The sequence below is a fragment of the Trichosurus vulpecula genome, chromosome 5 (genome assembly GCF_011100635.1).
Source record: "Trichosurus vulpecula isolate mTriVul1 chromosome 5, mTriVul1.pri, whole genome shotgun sequence".
NCBI classification, from domain to species: Eukaryota; Metazoa; Chordata; class Mammalia; order Diprotodontia; family Phalangeridae; genus Trichosurus; species Trichosurus vulpecula.
The window spans coordinates 54075395-54096061 of record NC_050577.1 but is presented as its reverse complement, the minus strand read 5'-3'; the positions used below and the strand labels follow the sequence as shown (position 1 = coordinate 54096061).

The window sequence follows — 20667 nt, the reverse complement described above, 5'->3', positions numbered from 1 at the left end:
ATTTTAAGACTGTGAGTTGCTTGAGAGCAGGTATTGGTTTTTACCCCCCTCTTGCTTATTACCAAGCTTGGCACATAATAAGTGACTGATAAATGCTAAATGACTAACACAAAGACCCCTGGATCTTACGTGTGAGAACCTGGGTTTGAATCCTGGATCTTCTAATAAACTATCTGTGTAACCTTGAGAAATCACCCCTCTGGGTCTCCATTATCCTCCTTGAGCTCTAAGTTACATGATACCTAAGGTAAGGAGGAATCAACTCTTTCAATCTTTTGGCAATCTTGCTAGTCACAGAACTAGCTGAGGTCTATCTGATGCTCTTCACCTCCTGCAATTATATAGATATTTAATTCATCCGTTCTGGATCACTGTTCCAGTATTCACTGACAAGTTCTTAGAAATCTCTCTTGCCTGACATATTCTAGGGCTGCAAAATATCTTTATACGTGCTGATCCAGGGTAGATTTTTTTCCTCCTTGAGGTGAAGTAGCACTCATCTCAACTATGAAGAGTAAAATCACTTTGCAGATTTAACAAAACCCCTATAGTGCCTGCCAACCTCTCTCATGCCCTTGAAATGAAAAATAAGGGTATTTCCAGCATCCAGGAGCATTAGTGACCTAAACATGAATTTAATGCAGTCTTATGTGGATAGATTTTAACTTGCATTAACATTCTAATTTTCCCATCATCAAATTTATTTAACTCTTGATTCAGGGGCTAATTTATAAGATGGTGGTGAACTATTCTTGAAAAACGAATCCAGGCAAACAGATGGCATTATTTTTATCATCACTATCAATTTGTGACTTAAAAGAATACCTGTCTCAACATTGCTTTAAAGGCCTTATATCGGAGTCTCTTGGTAAGAATCTCTCCAGCTTTGCCAACTGCGAAACCCTGTTGAGAAGAAAGAACACATAGGGAAAGGAAGGGAAGAAGCTATTTCTGAAGCCTTTCCCATATACCAGGCACCGTGGTAAGCATAGTTTATTATAAATATTACAATGTTTACAAATATCTCTTTACAGAGTTTTCTTTAATAGAAAGACTATTGGCAGGGGTGGATTATCACCTGGTGTTGGTTTGCCACATGACCTTAATGGACGAGTACTTTTCTTGGGTCTAGATTTCTGTTCCAGTTGGACTAGTCCCCTCATAGGATGCATTTTGCCATAGATTTTGCCCATAGATATCTCTGTTTGATCTAAATTCCACATTGCTAGCCTTCAAGGCCCTGGCTCAAGACCCCATTGTTTCGATGAAATCTTCCTTGGCTACTTTCACGTCTCCTATGATCTCTACCTTCTGTGAATTCTTAGAATTCTAGTAGTTTGGTACTGTACAAGTCTTACACATTTTATTTTGCCTTGTACACACATAAGCTGCTTCAGGTACTTCTATGGTTACCTCCTGGAAAAGGAAGAGGCCCCGGTTTTCCATTCTTTCTATCACACCTATAGTGAGTATCTGGCACTCATGTGCTCATCACCCTCCGTCTCTCTTTCCCATATTGTCATGTTTACACTTATCTATTACATGTTATATCTTCCCAATGAATGAAGTCCCTTGAGGGCAGGAGCCATTTTTTTTTTCATTTTGGTTTTGAAGCATTGCCCACTAGCACAATGTTGTCTAATGAGAAGGCCCTTGAACAAAATCTTGTCGGATTGTATTGCATTACTAAATGATAACTCTGATGGACTATAGGTGTCAGAGAGCATGGCCAGACAAAAGGAATTACATTGGAGAAGAAAGTACAACAGAACAGATTCAGACAGCACGTCATCTCTAAGTTTGCCATTTCATTCAAGTCATTTGAAAGCTATAGTATTGGATTCTTGAGAACTACTGTTCTTTACTGCTTTTTGTTGCTACTGATGTTTTTACCTTAAGGCTACAAGTATAATTGTCACTTAGGAAACATTCCCATTTGGGTAAATGGCAGCCTTAGGAAAGAAATTTACTATATTTTCATTTTAAGCCTCATGTACTTGCTTCTGAGTGCTCTTTTCCAGGCCAAAGGTTGACATTTCATTTAATGTAATTTATTTGTTTGGATCAATGCAAGGATTTTTAGGGTCCTCCCAAATTCCACATCTAATTATGATATTCAAATCCCACAGCTCAGTCCCTCTTATTCAAACTATATTCTCACTGTATATTATGTAACTTTTGGGGGGGCGGGAAGGAGAATGTTAAGTAGGATTGTGAGGGATAAAGAGATGAAACAAAGAGGAGACAGAAGAACCTGTACATATTATATCAAGGCTGACCCACTTTTTTAGCAATATCAACAGAGTACCTCCCAAGTAGACCAAACCCTAGTTATACTATTTTTTTGTTGTTGCTGTTTTTTGGCAGGGTAATTGGGATTAAGTGACTTGCCCAAGGTCACACAGCTAGTACATGTGTCAAGTGTCTGAGGCTGGATTTGAACTCAGGTCCTCCTGACTCCAGTGTGGTGCCTATCCTTCTAGTTATACTTTTAACCCTCACTGGATAATCAACAAGCATGATTAAATATCTACGTGTGTCAGGGCACAGAGACTTCGATGGTCTCCTTAACTTACTGGGATCCCCCTCCATAACTACCTGCAAGTGTACTTGTATTTATTTTGTATTTATTCTACATCTCCCTTCTATATGGACACATCGTCTCCCCCAATAGAATGTAATACCTCATGGGAGTAAGGATCCTTTATTTTTTGTCTTTGTATCCACAGCACCCAGGGCCTGGCCCTTCATAAGCCTTAACAAGCTGCTTGTGGATTGACTGATTGCTCTAAGACAAACATGAAACAGTTCCTGCCCTCTAAGAGCTTATATTTAATAAGGGGAGAAAACATGTACACAAATTTGTAGAAAATAATGTGAAAAATATGGATACATACCTGAAGAAAATAGGTAATGAAGACAATACAATCCAAGTACTAAAACAACAGTGAAAACAAATCATCTATCACGCCGTCTTTTGTCATCAGAATTCGCTTGTGTAAAGACCTACAAAAATAATTTATTTTTATTAAAGGAATGTAGGAATTGCCATGCTGGCTCAGCACAAAAGTCTGTGTGCCCCACTATTCTTTTCCCAAGAGAGGTCTGTTTTTTTTTGGGATGTCTAACTGAAAGGCTTATTACTTTTCTCTTAGTAACTTTATAATTCACACCTTTGTCTAAATTTTTTAATTTAATTCATTTACATTTTATGTGGACTGAATGAGTACCACATGTGAAACTAATTAGTATCATATGTGAAAACAATAGTTCTCTACAAATAGTAAAGAAAGGCAAGGCTGAGGGTTTTTAAACATACAGTGAACTAACACACAGGGCTTCCTCTTTTGGCAAAAAGATGGATTATTTCACTACGATACCAAGAACATAGCAGTGAGTGTGACAGGGGACTCATCTGGCCTCTTCTCCGAGCTCCAGACCCACATCTCCACCTGCACAAAGGATCTCACTTGGGCATATCACCAGAACTTCAAATGCTGTTCTTCTTCTCACTCCACATTGCAATCTGTCGGCACCTGGTGCCAAACTTTGGCATTATCTCTGACTCATAGCTCCCTCTCACCTCTCATATCCAACCAACCATCATACCTCAACCATTCATAAGATAGATAAGAGTGAATGAACAAATCCAACTTTAAACTAGGATTGTAGGATTTTAGATTTGAACAGAAACTAAAATCATCTACCTTCTCATTAAATAGATGAGGACTAGGAGTCATGAGAGGATGTGACTTGCTTGAAAAATATACACAGTGCAGTCACTTCAAATCCACGTTTCCTGAACCCAAATCTAGCACTCTTTCTCTTACTCCAATTACCACTTATATTGAAATAGATCCATAAATAGCCTAATGGAGTCATTTTGAGTCTTGCTGCCCTTTCTAAAAGGGCATAGATGGAGCCTATCATTTTATATCCCTACACTAGATACCAAAGAATAAGTGCAACAGGAATTTGCAGAAATGGCAATTTCGAACTGGCTTTATTCCCTCACTCCTGGAACTAGAAATACATTAAATCTCTTTTTTTTCTTTATATCCCCAGGGTGAATTTTGTTTAAGTTCGTTTAAAGGTGTGACTTTTTAAAAGCCAATCCTTAATTACAACACAAAGTGTTTACCAGATTACATAAAGCAAGGCTCAAAATCCTGTAGTCATTGGAATATGTCATGCCACTCATAGCTCTTACCCCAATAATCCTGGAAAATATTATAGCAAATGATGGCTGTAGAGCTCCATTGATAATGGCACAAATAGTGCCAACCACAAAATAAGGCCACTCTGTCTTATTCATCTTCAGAACTCTGAAAAAAGAAGCTGGAGGCACATTTTCATCCTAGAAAATAAGATATCATGACAAGTAATAGATCTTTCAAACTCTGGCATGAATTTTCATTATCTGCTTGCAGTTAAAGCTTAGAGGTAATAAACTTTCTCCAGCCTGGTTCATCTCATCAAAGCTCTCAGGCAAAGAAAGATCATCCAGCACTTGATTCTCCCTCTACTTGTGGCTTATCATTAATAATCAATCTTTATCAATCTAATTGGGCAACCAGGAGGACGTTTCTTTTGTAATCTTCCAACAATTGCCAGTCACCATTCAGGCGTGTCACACTAGGTCCGATTTAGTGTGTACAGTTTTCACTTTCAAATATTTGTGCTCTATAGACTAAAAGACTGGTAAATTCTCATGTCAGTATGCAAGGCAGGGCATCCATAGTTTTCCTTCTCCACTCCAATAAACATCAGCTATGTGTAAAACATAGGATGTCAGGTGATGATAAAAAGAAAAAAACACCCAAGTTTTGCTCTTTTTCACTTTAAATTCTACATCCTATACTTCAAAAAGCAGTTTCAGTGATTTGTTTAAAAAAAAGCTAAGCAAGGTATTTTTAAAAGGTATCATCAATATGTCAATTGGCTAAGTTTCACATAATTAATAAGGAATCATAGATTTAGCGCTGAAAAGGACACTGGAGACCATCTCATCCAATCCTGCCATTTACAGATAAGAAGATAGAAGTCCAGGTAGGTTAGATGATTGTAAGTCTCAGAAGTAGAATTTGAATCCAAGTCCTAGAACACTATGTTCTTACCCTTATGTGACCCAGAGAATACTCACTTAAATTGTGCATTTTATGGAAAGTGTCAATTTGATAAGATGAGCAGGGGTGAAAGTTTTTCTCCTGGTTTCTGCTTTCACATTAGTGACGGTTTCAGACAGAAACTTTAATCCAAACTATCATTGTTTAAATTTGTTTAACTTTTCATCAATGATTAATTATTAGTTAATAATTCTTAATGTCTAACTTTTCATCAATGACTTAATTTAATAATAATTAATTTCATTTGTAAATAATTCTAAGCAACTCCTCATGGCATGAAGATTATTCTAAGTTGCCTTATAACCCCAGTACATTAGCACAGTGCCTGACATATAATAGGCACTTAATGAATGCTTATTAGTATGACTTGACTGAGTGCTATGCCAGTGGGACAATGGGCTCTCACGAGTTCTGCCAGGCTGGAAAAGCTCTGAGTATGAGGCTGGTGAAGGCTGTTTGCCCACCATGAACGCACCAACATAGCTCAGTTTGAAGAGGCCCATTATTAGAACGTTGATACTTAGGTGCTGAATTGCTTTATTTTTAAAACTTTTTAATTAACATATGCATATACAGTTCTCCCTTCCACATCATGTGGGTTAGGGGACCAGTGCCTCTGCAATCTGGAAAATCTTCATCAAATTTTTTGGCCCTCTCTTTGTACCAGAGAAGAAATCTGAATTATTATGGTATTAAAAGATAAAATATATTGCTATTATACAATACCATACACATATTTTATGCATTTCTGAGTTTCTAAACTTTTTCTGTGTTGTCTGCAGTTTCTGCAAAACTCCCCAAAATTCTCATTTAATTTGTTATGCTGACCTACAATATACTGTAACCATGATGGGGAAGTTGTGATGTGGAACAGATGACTGTATATATGTATGTATATATAGATATAAAAAATATCCCTATGTGACCTTCATTTCCAAATTTATCTGCTATTTAGTGATACATTTTATTCTTGTAACAATAAATAGGGAAATATCAGCTGTCTCTGGTGTATATTTACTTTTCCACACCAACTCAGGAAAGAGGAGAGAGACGTGCATTTTTAAATAAAGAATTATTTTTGTCCATTGCAACCCAATGAACAGTCTGCTGAGATGCAAAGATGGTGTCACACTCAGGAAATTAAGGATGAACTATTACAGTAAAATAGCTACTGAGTTTTTGCTGCTATATCATCTTTTTCTTTAAAGGTCATGAAAGCAGGAAGCCAAGGGAGAAAAGTAGGCAGTTAATAGAAAGACAGACTATGTGAAGGTAAGCAAAGAAAATTGACTTTCTGTTGCAGGCCACTTGCTTCTTTTAAATTTTAGATGCTAGGTCCCAGCTTTAACTCTGATCTTGCTTGCACACCTTGGGAAAACATCCCCAGCCATATGAGCAGAAAAATACCAAGAGACTTACAAGCGTTTCCTCCTCTCCAGTGACTTTTTTCTCTGATCCCTGTTGCTTCTTCATACTTGAGTGAGTTGATCGCCTTCTTAGGCTTCTGGATCCAAAACCTTGTGTAGCTGATTCTGAGGCACTCATTTCATCTGTCTCTTCATCTGTAGCACCCTCTGATTCAATCTGTTTTCCTCCTGTCTAAAATAAGCAAAATGTGCTTTAAACATAGTATCTGCTGTTTAGTTAATCTGGCTTAACAAAGAAAATTTAAGTTTTAAGCTGGAGGAGCTAAGGTCAATATTTTGTCCTTCATTGCTTTTTCAGTAATAGACTAGTAAGAAATAGCTAGCTATTCAACTGTTTACTTCATCTATGTAAGTATGTTTGTGATGTATGTATGTTAGCATGTACACACATACTAGAGAGGAGACAAGGTGTCACAGTAGATAGAGCTCCAGGCCTGGAGAGAAGGAAGACCATCTTCCTGAGTTCTCAAATCTGACCTCAGACACTTATTAGCTTTGTGACTCTGGGCAAGTCACTCAACCCTGTTTGCCTCAGTTTCCTCACCTGTCAAAGAGCTAAAGAAGGAATGGCAAACCACTCCAGTATCTTTGCCAAGAAAATCCCAGATAGGGTCACAAAGAGTCAGACACAACTGAAATGACTGAACATAAAACATATAAATATACGTATATTTATACACATATGCATACATATATACAACTTGTATTATATGTTAAAAGATAAAATTAATGTCATTAAAACCCACTGCAATAAGATCATGCAGGCAAACAAAATAAAATGATGCGAGGAAAATTGTAATTTTTTTTAAATCTAGAAACTCAATGTCAAAATGTGATACATTTCAAGTCTATCTCCTTTTTTCTTTCTGCAATGATTCCTTACATATACTCTTTGTGCTATCTTCTTGTGCAGTTACAGGGACCCAATCACTTTTATCTTGGCTTTGATCTTTTATCATATCTCCAATTTATATTCACAAATTTTCTTCTTTAGTTACTCCACGTTCAGGGCTGAAACTTAGTATTTTTATTACTTTTCAAAGTGCTCCTGAAGAGAGGGGCTGTTTGCTTATAGAATAAATCACAGCAAAACCCACGTCTGTAGAGAAAACTGAAAAAAAAGGTATACTGAAAATGTACCTGCATGGTAACAAGTTTGAAGTAAACACCTCCCTGTCTCATTAATTCATTATGGTTTCCTTGCTCCACAATGACTCCATCCTCAAAGCCAGCTATGACATCTGCATTACGGATTGTAGACAAACGATGTGCTATAACAATGGTAGTACGGCCTTCTCTTGCCTATGGAATAAGGAAACTAGAATTAAGCAAAAATTTTTAAAAAACTGCTGTAAACACAAGATCAGGTACAAATAAGATATGGTACTGGAGGCAACAGTGACTCTGAAAGTAGAATTTCTGAATCTATCAATGCTACACATTTTCCAGCGTACTAGTACTCATGAATGTTCAAAGAATGAAGGAAAGTCTCTAGCACTCTGGACAGTTCCTTTTGCATAATTTATGGAAAGATCTGTATAAGAATTGCACAGTAACAACAGCCATTAGATAGGGTGCAATCTGCATTGATGAAGGGAGTAGCCACACCTACAGATCATGAATCTGTCAAGAGTACCAAAAATAACTTAATGACTTGCAAGCTTGTCATTGAGGTGCTGAGGACAATGCTATCACCAGAGGGTGTTTCATTCTTTTTATTTTTATCTCCAACATGTACCTAGCAGAGAATCTGGTATATGGTAGGCAGTTAATAAGTTAATTATTGATCAGTTGATAATGGTAATGCATCAAAGGGGATAACTGATGACCTGAAAGGCTTAAGTTCTGAGTTGTAGATTTAATTTTTATTGACATTTTAACTTGACTGCAGCACCAAGGCACCATGATACAATGGATATAGTGTCAAAGAGCTTGGGTTCAAATTCTGCCTCTCTCACTTGCTAGCTGTATGACCTGGGCCAAACAGATCTACCTCTCTAGATCTCAGTGTACTCATCTATGATATGGGGGAGGGCAGATTTTGTTGTTGTTGTTTTGTGACTCCATTTAGGGTATTCTTGGTAAAGACACTGGAATGGTTTTGCTGTTTCCTTCTCCATCTCATTTACAGATGAGGAAACTGAGGCAAATAGGGTTAAGTGACTTGCCCAGGGTCACACAGCTAGTAAGTGTCTAAGGCTGGATTTGAATATAAGTCTTCTGACTCCAGACCTGGTGCTGTATCCACTGTGCCACCTAGCTGCCCTGGGGTGCCCTCTAAGGGTCCCTTTTAATTCTAAATCTATGATCTTTGAATCAGCTTAATATAATGGTAATGCTTAACCTAAATTTGCACAACTGCACTGCTGGTTTCTAGAATTAGAATATATTCTAGAATATATCATTAATTTAGACTTTTTGTAAAAGAAAAACTTGCAACTGTAGCTATAATGCTTGGTTTCCATTCTATGACTTCCAAGTTAAATTTAAGTAACTGTTACTTCAATAAACATCTAAAAAACTGTAACACGGTGAGCAGGATCAGCACTTAATTACGATTCCATGTAATGCCAGCTTCAATCGTCTTGACCAGTCTCCAGATAGTTATTGTGTCTTAAAAAGACAATGGGATAGTTGCAGTTTAACTGTTATTCTGTGAAGAATCTACGAGGAGAGAGTTTAGATACTGTTAACTGTGGTGGCTTACAAGAAACTAGGAGAAGACAGAGGGGGAAAAAAAGACCAAGAAAAAATTTAATTCCCTAGAAAATGGAGTTCGACTCTTGTCTGGTAAAGAAACAGCAAAAAAATTCTTAACAAGAGATTAGCCAGTATCTTGAGATAACTGAATGGTGGGACTGTGTTTTGAGAAATAAGTAGCAGTTATAATAACGCGGTAAAGGTGACTTTGGCTAGGATCATTTTCATAGCAATTATTTTTAAAATAACTTGTGACACTGTAGATAAACACTACAGCCAGTAACTTTGATATTTATTTAAGCCTAGGAAATTAAAGGTTTTGTGTGGCATATACACATATAAGCTTCAATAGTTAAAATTGCAACAAAACACAAACATTGCCCCCTGCGTATGCTGGCCTGCTTCCCCCACCCCCTTTATTCTTTCTGTTTCTTGTCTTTCTTTGTCTCTCTTCCAATACTCTTAGGTCTTTAGTACAGTTTTAAGCTATTTAACCTATTAAAGCTTAAAAATTGCACTAAGACTTCTGAGACATCCTGTATATTGGGTACATATACAGATATATGCATACATGTGTATTGTATGTATGTTTACAAACTTTAAAGCACTATCAAAATTTTTCAAAAAATTATTCTTCTTAGCTACACTTCTGCTTATAAAAACAAAAAATGGCTGGGAGGGATTACCTTAGAAATTACTGGCAAAAGTTCTGCTTGCTTAGAACAATTTTTCAAGAGGGCATAAAATTGGCATATTCTTTTCCTATTCCTTATTAAATCCATTTTAATGAAATTCACTGACCTTATCCAGTGCCTCTTGTACAACTGCTTCACTTTCAGTGTCTAAGGCTGACGTTGCCTCATCAAGCAGAAGGATCTTGGGATTACGAACCAGAGCTCGAGCGATTGCTATCCTCTGTTTCTGACCTCCACTCAGCTGGGCCCCTCTTTCTCCAACCAAAGTGTCAAATTTCTATTATACAGAAAAAACCCAAATTAGAGTAGCTCCTGATGTTTCTTCATAGATCACAGCCCTTGCAACAGTGAACATCGACACACCATGTTCTAGATATACATTACTAAGAGAGAAAGTCTTTATCAGGTAAAGGCACTACGATGAGGTGAGCCATCATCATCAAGTCAAATGGCATAGTCCTGGGAAGCCCAATGAAAGTACCAACCCAAACACACACATAGTACGTGTAGAAATGTGCACACAATATACTCACATATGTATACAGACATGTACACAACATAAAGGCAACACATATGCATACATGCACATATATACTTCTGAAGACACAATGCCAAAAGACCACTGGAAGGAGAATAGTGCTTTGGGTTCAGTGGTAGGAATATGAGACAAAAGTCAGCAAAACCAACCTGCCCTTTCCATTCTTGCTAAGTAAACCTACTGAGAATAATTGCTGGCTCACTTTAGGGGCACCTAATGGGATGATGGGAAAAGAGTTTATGTGCCCCATTCCAAATATCAGGTGAGCCTTGGGTAATTGTTGTTGAAGAGGAAGGCAAAGTAGTCAAAATGACAGATTTGACCGGAGGGATTCTTGCTGTATGGATGCAGCTGTGGGGCTGACTTTTGTAAGCCATTCCATTGTCTTTACCAAGGAGTACAAATAGGTCACATTAGGTTGTGCTCTCTCACAAGAAGAGCTGTAACCATACGAGTACGGAAGATGGCTCAGAAACTACAATGAGTGGAGAACCAGCACATGACAGCATAGCAGAAAAGCAGCCCACAGGGGAACATCAGTTATTCTGTGTGGAAGCAGCAATCAGCAGCTCTGGGACAGAGAAGTCTTCTACCTGAGCTGAAATTTAAGAGCCTGAATGTTCTGATGATGTATCTTTGTTCCTTCTCCTACCACTGACAGGGGGTGCTAAAACACTGTGACAATTTATGCATCGTGGTATTTTCCTTGCTATTTGCCCAACTCCTCTTGTTTTGAATTCAAAGCTTTTTGCTTTGAATTAACATGTCCTTTTATTTGTTCTGATTATTGAGGCTTATGAGTTTCAGTTTTGAAAAGCTACTGACCAAAGAGTGCCTTGAACTTGGAGGAGGGGAGGGCAATGTAGCCTTCAGGGGCCCATGTTGAAGGGGAGTTCAGTTTACACTAGGATGAAAAATTTCTTACTTTAGGAAGTTTCATTATAAAGTCATAGGCATTGGCTTCTTTGACAGCTTTCTCAATCTCTTCCATGGTGACATTTTCATGGCCATAGCGAATATTTTCAGCAATTGTAGTTGCAAACAGTACTGGCTCTTGACTCACAACTCCAGTAATTTCCCTCAGATACCTTACATTTAGGGTCCGGATATCCTGTCCATCGATGGTGACCTGGAAGAGAGGTAAATTCAACCTTCACATACCTATGTAAGCCAAAAAGATTAATGTAAACCCAATGCCAAAAATCAGTTAGTATCATTAAATTATTTAATTCAATTAAAGTCATTTTTTGAGGAGACCACCATTTTCTTAGGCAACTCAGAGTTATATCTGACTTGCCATCTCTCTGAGTACTCATATCCAATTGTCAAGTGCTGCTATTACAATTGCAAAACATGTCTCCCTTCTTCATCTTTTTCTCTTCTTACATTTGTGGTTGTTGTTGTTCATTGTTTCAGTTGTGTCTGACTCTACATGACCCCTTTTGGGGTTTCTTGGCAATGATATGGCAGTTGTTTGCCATTTCCTTCTTCAGCTCATTTTATAGAAGAAGAAACTGAGGCAGACACTGTTAAGTCACTTGCCCAAGGTCACACAGCTAGTAAGTGTCTAAAGCTGGATTTGAACTCAAGTTTTCCTGACTCCACATCTGCTGTGCTATCTAGCTGCCCCCTTCTCACATGGCCACCACCATAGTCAAAGACTTAATTACCTCTTGTCTAGAATATTTTGACAGCTTTCTAACTGGTCTCCCTGACATCATCCTCTGTCTTCTGTAATCTGTCTTCTATACAGTTGCTAAAAATTAAAGTCATTCTGAACATGGCACTCCTCCACTCAAAAATCCTCAGTGGCTCCCTTTTCTTAAAGGAATAAAAACTCTTCCATATAACATTAAATTTGGCGTTCTGACTTGCAACTTACTTTCTAGCCATATTTCACACTGTTGTTCTTCATGCACTCCACATTCCAGCCAAAACTGGACTGTACACTGTATCCCAAATTTAGCCATCTATATTTTGCCTCCGACATTTGTATCATTCATCTCCCATGCCTAGAAGACACTCCCTCATCTGTCAGGGTACTTATCTTTTTTTCAAAAGGGTCATCTTAAGTAAGTATATATCCTACAAGGAACCTTTCCTGATTCACTCCTTCCACAAATTATCTTAAAACAACTTATTTGTGGGGGCGGAGCCAGGATGGCGCTGGAAAGCAGGGACTTCCATGAGCTCCCCCTGCCCAGGTCCCTCCAAAAACCTATAAAAAATGACTCTGGACAAATTCTCGAACTGCAGAACCCACGAAATAGCAGAGGGAAGCAGGGCTCCACCCAGGACAGCTTGGATAGTCGCTGGGTAAGGTCTATCATACATGAGCTGGGAGTGGGAGCAGAGGCAGAGCCCAGGATGGTGGTGGCAGAGAAACCAGACCGGGAATCAGGTGGAACAGGCCCTAGTGCCCTGAATCAGTGAGCGCTGGCAGTTACCAGACTTCTTAACCCACAAACACCAAGACAGGGAAGGTTAGTGGGTAAAGCTGCGGGAACAGAGTTGAATTGCTTGCCTTCTTGGGGTGGGGGGAGGGAAAAGGGGAGAAAATTTGAAACTCAAAGTTTCAAAAGTAGATGTTCAAAAAAAAGTTTTTGTACGCAACTAGGAAATTAAGATATACAGGCAATGGGGCACAAACATCTATCTTGCCCTACAGAAAGTAAGGGAAAAGAGGATGGGGGGGAGTGGGTGACAGAAGGAAGGGTTGACTGGGGAATGGGGCAATCAGAATACATGCCATCTTGGAGTGGTGGGGAAGGGTAGAAATGGGGAGAAAATTTGTAAATCAAACTCTTCTGAAAAGTAATGCTGAAAACTAAAAATATTAAATAAACAATGATTTAAACAAAAACAACAAAAAAAAAACTTATTTGTGTATATGTTATAGCCTCCTAGTAAAATTGTCATTGTTTATCCTTCATTTTCAAAGAGGACCAATGGCTTTACAATGGGTGATGTCTTCACTTGTGAGTGAGTTGGATTTAAGTGAGGCAGAGTTGAACAAAGCTGTCAGCCTCACTCTCTCTTCCAGTCATCAAAATCCGGTAGCAGGACAAAAGTCAAGGTAACTGGTGATGACCTGGGATGCAGGGGATGACCTTGGCATCTTCTACGAGCTCTTCTAAGAGCTCCATAGCACCTGCTTCAGCAGCATTCATGGCCATTTGGAACAAATTGTTCTCATTTGCCCATTCTGCCAGGGGCATGTCTTCACATGCCAAGAGTAGACATTCTCTTTCTCTTGGCTCACCGATAGGTTTGACACCTCTTGGTTACCTTCAACCTGGTTTTGTCCTTCTGGCCAGATGGTTCTACAAGGATGTAGCTGCTGCACATGCTACAGCTTCTTGGAGCCACAAGTGAGTGTTGGGTAACAGGTGGACACCAAAGGTGCATGAGCAGCCCTGAAAAGGGCTTAACAAGCCTTCCAACTGGAGGACTTAGTCCTCCCTGATCATTCCATACATTCCATATCCTTGAAACTCCAACAGTTTAGCACATAGTAGGCACTTTAAAAATATTGGTGGAATTGATTCTTACCACACCCTCGGTGGGATCATATAATCTCTGTATCAACTGAACAGTTGTACTTTTCCCACAGCCACTGTTTCCAACCAATGCTACTGTTTGTCCACTGTTAACCTTGAGATTGAGGCCCTTCAAAATCTGTATGGACAGGTAAGAAAAACAAAATTGATATTAATACAATTCAGACACAGGGCCTACAAAACTCATGATTGAAGTTTAGTAGTTTTCTGTTCAAAATTATGTTTCAATTTAAGCATGCCATTTGAATTTATTTTTATTGAACAGTTCCTAAGCAAAACACAAAAACAGATGAACACAGGACCGTGACAGAAATTATTCCTCCATAAAACAACTCATCATTTTAATTTGTGCACCTATTTTCATATATAAATTGGTTCTCCTGGAAACAAAGGCCTATCTTCTTATTACCAATATTCCACTAGTGTTGTTCAGCTGTGATACATAGTACACAACAGTCTCTAAAAATGGAAGATGAATATTTCTCAGCGGGCAATGGAGAGGTACAAGGTGGAATGTATGTAGATTGCAATATATAACTCCAAAGAAGAACAGGAATAAAATATATTATGAGAGTAATGTATGACAGGAAGAGAAGATGGGCTAGTCACAAGTTAACAAGGATGACAGCTGAACACTGGTGTCCTCTCAACATTAGAAAAAATCAAGAAAGCTTCCAGTGAACTTATGGGAGGAGATAGGCAAGAGACAAACAGGGCAGCTGTTGATGAGTGATGATCTGCTTCATAGGAGGGAATATGCAAATGAATGAGATTATAAATCTATTTGAGCATTTGGAGTCTCTCACCTTAACTTCTGCCCGAGAAGGGTAAGTGAAATGAACGTTTTTAAACTCCAAGATTCCATGAATATTATCTGGTTTATGGCCACTTGTTGAATAGCTGTCAATAATTGGATTCTAAATAAAACATGAAAAAATAAGGATACTTCTGGGTTACCAAACTGAATTTTTTCTCCCCAGGAATTTAAGCACAATGTATAAATGGACCAAGTATAAGAGTGGAAAAGTTAATTCTAGTAATATTATGAGATACAGTCATCAGATAGGACAGAGAGACACAGTGTTGAATAACAGGTCTTCAGAAAGACTCAGGCTCACATCTCACTGGTAACAATGAATACAAGGAAATTCCAAGAAATAAAATTCACCACTCATGTGGAACTTTTGAATGCTATGTGATGGCAAAAACTCTTTTACTGATCCAGCTTAAGAAGAGTTGGAAGCTGCTGCTCCAAACATGGTAACCCATACAGAACAAGCACTTAAAGCCCTATCTGGTTGTACAGATAAATAAGAAAAAAGTCAATGGAGGGCATCTTGAAACTAAGGCTGTGGACATGGTAGCTGAAAAAGAACCATGTGACTATGGGCAGCCTGGTGTGAGTCTATTGCAATAAGCAATATGGGATGGAGTGACACTGAGCACTCTCCCCCTCTTCTTAAAATAACAAAACCAAAGGTTCTTGAGGTATGGATGTTTAGTACAGATCTAACCCATAGCCTTGGGTAGATAGATAGCACAGTAGACAGAGTGCTGGGCTTGGAGTCAGGAAGACTCATCTTCATGAGTTCAAATCTAGCCTCAGATATGTATTAGATATGTGACCCTGAGCAAATCACTTAACCCTGTTTGCCTCAGGTTCCTAATCTGTAAAATGAACTGGAAAAGGAAATAGCAAACCACTCCAGTATCTCTCCCAAGAAAACCCCAAAGGAGGTCACAAACAGTTGAACATGACTGAACAACAATAACTCAGAGTCCATTGATTTCCTCCATTATTACCTTATGAGAAAATTCATACCAAGAATAATTATGGAGCTAATTTTTTTGTCTCAATTTTTATGCCTACTTAAAATGTAATATTGTATACAATAGAGAAGGAAGACTAGATGAGTAGCCAAGACAATGGTTCCAATCCTATCTCTACCAGCAAACCATTTAAACTCTAAGTATGGATTTCCTTTTCTTTAAATTGGGGGTAAGCCTAGATGATCTTTCAAGTCCTTTCTTACTTAGAAACACATATGGTTATGTGATAAGATTTCTAGACTAGTGACAATCCTAGACACCCAAAACCAAGAAAAACACATACTTAAAATTATTTTCCCCCTTTAGATGGACCTGAAATTTCACTGGCACAAGGGACTCCTATCTGCTTTGTAACTTTGGAGTCTTAAGAGAGTAGCCTGGGGGGAATGGGAGTGGGCATGGGCATTGAGAAGTTAATTGACTTGCCCAGGGTCACACATCCAGCAGGTGTAAGAGGTTGGATTTGAAGCCAGATTTTCCTTACAATGAGGTTCTCTGTTCTCTATCTACTATATCGCATTACTCCCCTTTTTATCTGAAGAGATAGAAGGTGCTCATTTATTCCAAGAAAGAATAAAAATAACCTGGGTGCTTAGAACTCGGGGTAAAAAAAACAAATGTATAGTCAAAATTCAGTAGAGTCTTAAAGCTTTTAAAAACTGGTCATTTCATAGAACTCAGAAAATAGGGAATCCAGAGTCTTACAGAAATTAAAATGATAGAAAGGAATGTCAGATTTAATTTAATTAAACTTATTCATTCTGCAAATGAGGGAAACTGAGATCCAGGGAGATGAAGCAACCTGCCTAAGGCAGTAAGTGACTTAATTGGGACTAGAAACCAAGATTTCATTTTCATCTGAATATTTTCCTACCCTACAAATTCAGAATTGCAATTTTTTCTTCTTTTTTTTTTGAGGGGTTTACAATTTACAATAACAAAGGCTTATGTTTCAGAAAGTATTAAGAAAATTAACCCAGGGCTCAAGCCTGGGTATTTGCATAAGACTCTTATCACTGATAGAAAAGACCACTACTCAGGGCTGTGTGAAGGGTGGAGTTGATGAGAGTCTGGAATCCTGATGGTCCTCTCTAGAAGCCAGAAACCAGAAGAACTCTTGACATTTAACGAGGAGACTTAGCAAACACCCAGGCTTGTGCCCAGAGTTCTATAAATAAAATCAAATTTTCATTATACTATGAATTCTTGCTATTTAAAGTAACCTTATGATTAATATTATAGTATTAATCATGTCTGATACACTCGGAAGTCCTTATGCATCCAACAACTTGGTTTGGTCAGCTACATTTACAGTTAAGTATGCAAGGTTAGCAAACTATCAGTTTAGCAAACTTCATCTAATCTAATATGTAAAGTTAGCAAATTTCAGTAATCACAGTGTAATGGGGGGGGGGGGGGGCACAGTCCAGACTACCCACTGAATGACTCCCTGACTGACTGAGGAGTCTTCCTCCCACACACTCCCTGTGAATCTGCCCAGCAACAACAATTAGATATAAGGGCAGAAACCAAGAAGATCTAGGCTCTCAATTGGGGTATGCTGCAAATCTAGCCACCACTGATATGTGCCTGTGGGACCACATACATTTGCATGCCTATAAATAATAAACTGCTTGACTTATCATCCTTTGCACATTTATGTTCTATCCTGTCCCTCACATCTACAAATTTGGATTTTCATATATTGGATTATACTAAGGGAATACTGACATGTTTCCTTTAAGATAATGATGAAGAGAAGGGTATAAAATATACTCTTAATTGGCGTGTGTGTGTGTGCATGTGTGTGTATCCATGTATGTATGTATGCGGATATGAACACACATATTACATGAGAAAAGTTGAAACTTACATTATCAATTATCTTAAAGACTCCATAGGCTGCACCTCTTGCATTAGCGAAAGCTTCAATGCTTGGTGATGCCTGTCCAACACTGAAGACTCCAATTGTCACAGAAAAGAAGACCTAGGTAAATGGGAAGAAAGTCATATGAGGTTATTTAGTGCTTTCCAGGACTCTAATCCTTTTTATTGGGCAACTTTTTTTCCTTTTACATAAGCATTTATTTTATTTTATTTTTAACATTTAATTTTTATTTTATTTTTTCTCAATTACATGTAAACATAAATTTTTAAACATTTATTTTTTTTAAAAAAACATTGAGTTCCATATTCTCTCACTCCTCCTTGAGAAAGTAAGCAATTTGAGGTATATTTACATGTGTAATCATGCAAAACATTTCCACATTAGCCATGTTGCAAAAGAAAAGGCAGACCCAAAAAACCCCCAAAACATCAAGTAAAATAAAGTTAAAAGAAAAAAGTATGCTTCAATCTACATTCAGACTCCATCAGTTCTTTCTCTAGAGTCCTTCAGAATTGTCTTGGAGCCAAAGTAAGAAAAGAAAAAATATTATCATGTACACAGCAAAATGTAAAAGAGGATTCGAAATATACAACAATAAGTTTCCATTTCAAGAAAGCCTATGCAATAAATCCCACACATTTTGTTCACAGCTGTCCATCTTTTCTTTGCTTCCTTCTAAGTTTTCTTTTATTCTCTGCTGTGCTCTTTTTACCTTGTTCTTTTTCCCCCCTTCCTCCCGTCCCCTCCCCCAGAAGGCTACAGTTAACTGAGGATATGTGTGTGTATGCACATACATACATATACACACACATATATGCATATACACATATATACATATACATACAAACATACCAATATATACAAATACACACAAAGATATATACATATATGTACACATACATACATATACATACATATACTTAGACACCTATAATCATACTCATATATAGACATATATATTCATATGTATCTATGTAAGACTATACTATATTTACTTGTTCTCTCTTTCTCTAAGGGGGGATAATCTCTTCTCTCATGAGTCCAAGTCTTTCCATATTTTTCTAAGTCCATCAACTCATCATTTCCTACACCACAACAATATTCCAAACTTATACTGTCTAGTTATTTTAAATAGTCTAAAACAATATTGATTGATATTGCTGACATATAGTGTAGTTTCCCTATTTTTCTCTTTTGATTAAATCTGTTTTGGCTTTTACTTTGTCTGAGATCATGATTGCTATTCCAGCTTTTTTTCCCTAATAAATTCCACTCCTGATCTTTAAGTTTCAATATTCGAGTATATAATTTGTTTCTTTTTATTGTATTTTTAAGTTTTAGTATTTAAGTTTAAAATAAAAAGGGATATATAATATATATTATATATTTTATAATTATATAATATAATATAATAAAAATAAATATATCTGTAATATTCTAAAAAAATCAGCAGACAACTGTTATATCAGTCTCTGAAAGTTTTCCCGAGGTAAGCCAAGGAAGTTGCATCTTTCATCAGAAAGTTTTTGTCAGGTACATGCACCATCTACTCTGACACTGGCAAGACACAGCTAGGAGATGAGGCAAACAGACACGACACATCTAACTGTGTCTCCTTGGCTAAATCACTTTGCCTCTCTGGGCCTCAGTTTCTTCATCTGTAAAAAAAAGTTTAGGCAGTTGGACTAAATGATCTCTAAGTTCCTTTTTAGATCTTTAAGAGCTCACATGTGCAGAACAGAAAAATAAAAACCTCTGATAGCTATTGCTATTTAAATCTTAAACAAATGTTTTTGAAACTTATCTAGGCAACTAGATGTAGTTTTAGAAATGTTAGCTCTAGCCATATGACATGAAAAATAAATTAAGGAAATGGATACTAGGGCTATGGCTTAAGAATGTCATTAAAAGGAAAAAAAAGAGCCGTTCAAAAAGTATCCCTTAGTTTACTTGCAACAACAAAGACCTAGGCATGTCTGAGGAACAGAAAAGGCCTAAGGTGTGGTAGAGTGAGTGAAAATATTAATGCCATCAAAGGTGACAAACATGAAAATTACAAAGAATCAAAGACAGAATGATATGAAATTATGCAGAACAAACAAGGCTAAAGCAGGATGGTGGCTGAAAAGCAGGGACTTGCATGAGCTCCCCACCACGTCCCTCCAAAAACCTATAAAAAATAGCTCTGAACAAATTCTAGAACTGCAGAACCCACAAAATAGCAGAGGGAAGCAGGGATCCAGCATAGGACAGCCTTGATGGTCACTGGATGAGGTCTATTGCGCACGCAGTGGAGGGGAGTGGAGCTCAGCGTGGGAGGCAGCAGGACCACCCAGAGCAGGAGCCAGGCAGAACAGGCCCTAGCACCCTGAATCAGTGAGCAGTGGCAGTTACCAGACTTCTCAACCCACAAACACCAAAGACAACAGAGAATGTTAGTGGGAAAAGTTGTGGGGTGGGAGGGGCAGAGTTCGCCATTCGGCCACCACCCCAGGGGCAGCCGGGGAGGTACAGCTACAGAACTACAGCTGCAGTTACTTCTGGCCCCAGGTCCAACTGGTGGGAGGAATTAAGTGATGGATCAGAGCAGGAGTGAAAAGCCTGCTGAAGATTTGCATCAGGTCCAGGTTGGTGGTTCTTGAGGAAGGAGGAGTGCTGGGGTGACAGAGCTGACTCTGAAATCAACGCCACATCCCCTCAAGCTTGGAACAAAGTACTCTCTTTGCTCTACAAACAGTCATACCCCAACGAAAAACTCAAGGGTCAAGTAAGCTGGCTGGGAACATGGCCAGGCAGCGAAAACGCACCCAGATTCAGTCTCAGACTTTGGAATCTTTCTCTGGTGACAAAAGAAGACCAAAACATATGGCCTGAAGAAGTCAACAAAGTGCAAGAGCCTACAC

General features: G+C 38.1%; 2 protein-coding genes across 2 annotated transcripts in view; both read right to left on the bottom strand.

Moving 5' to 3' along the window:
* The window catches only part of LOC118849943 (ATP-dependent translocase ABCB1-like), a 319035-nt gene that overhangs the window by 54550 nt on the left and 243818 nt on the right, over positions 1 to 20667 (bottom strand). The window lies entirely within an intron of this gene.
* The window catches only part of LOC118850050 (ATP-dependent translocase ABCB1-like), a 62040-nt gene that overhangs the window by 4772 nt on the left and 36601 nt on the right, over positions 1 to 20667 (bottom strand). Inside the window, 11 exon segments of the mRNA XM_036759251.1 lie at positions 826 to 903; positions 2898 to 2963; positions 2965 to 3006; positions 4211 to 4357; positions 6546 to 6725; positions 7694 to 7855; positions 10055 to 10225; positions 11412 to 11615; positions 14039 to 14164; positions 14853 to 14963; positions 17750 to 17863. Of these exon segments, the coding sequence (XP_036615146.1) occupies positions 826 to 903; positions 2898 to 2963; positions 2965 to 3006; positions 4211 to 4357; positions 6546 to 6725; positions 7694 to 7855; positions 10055 to 10225; positions 11412 to 11615; positions 14039 to 14164; positions 14853 to 14963; positions 17750 to 17863 (1401 nt within the window).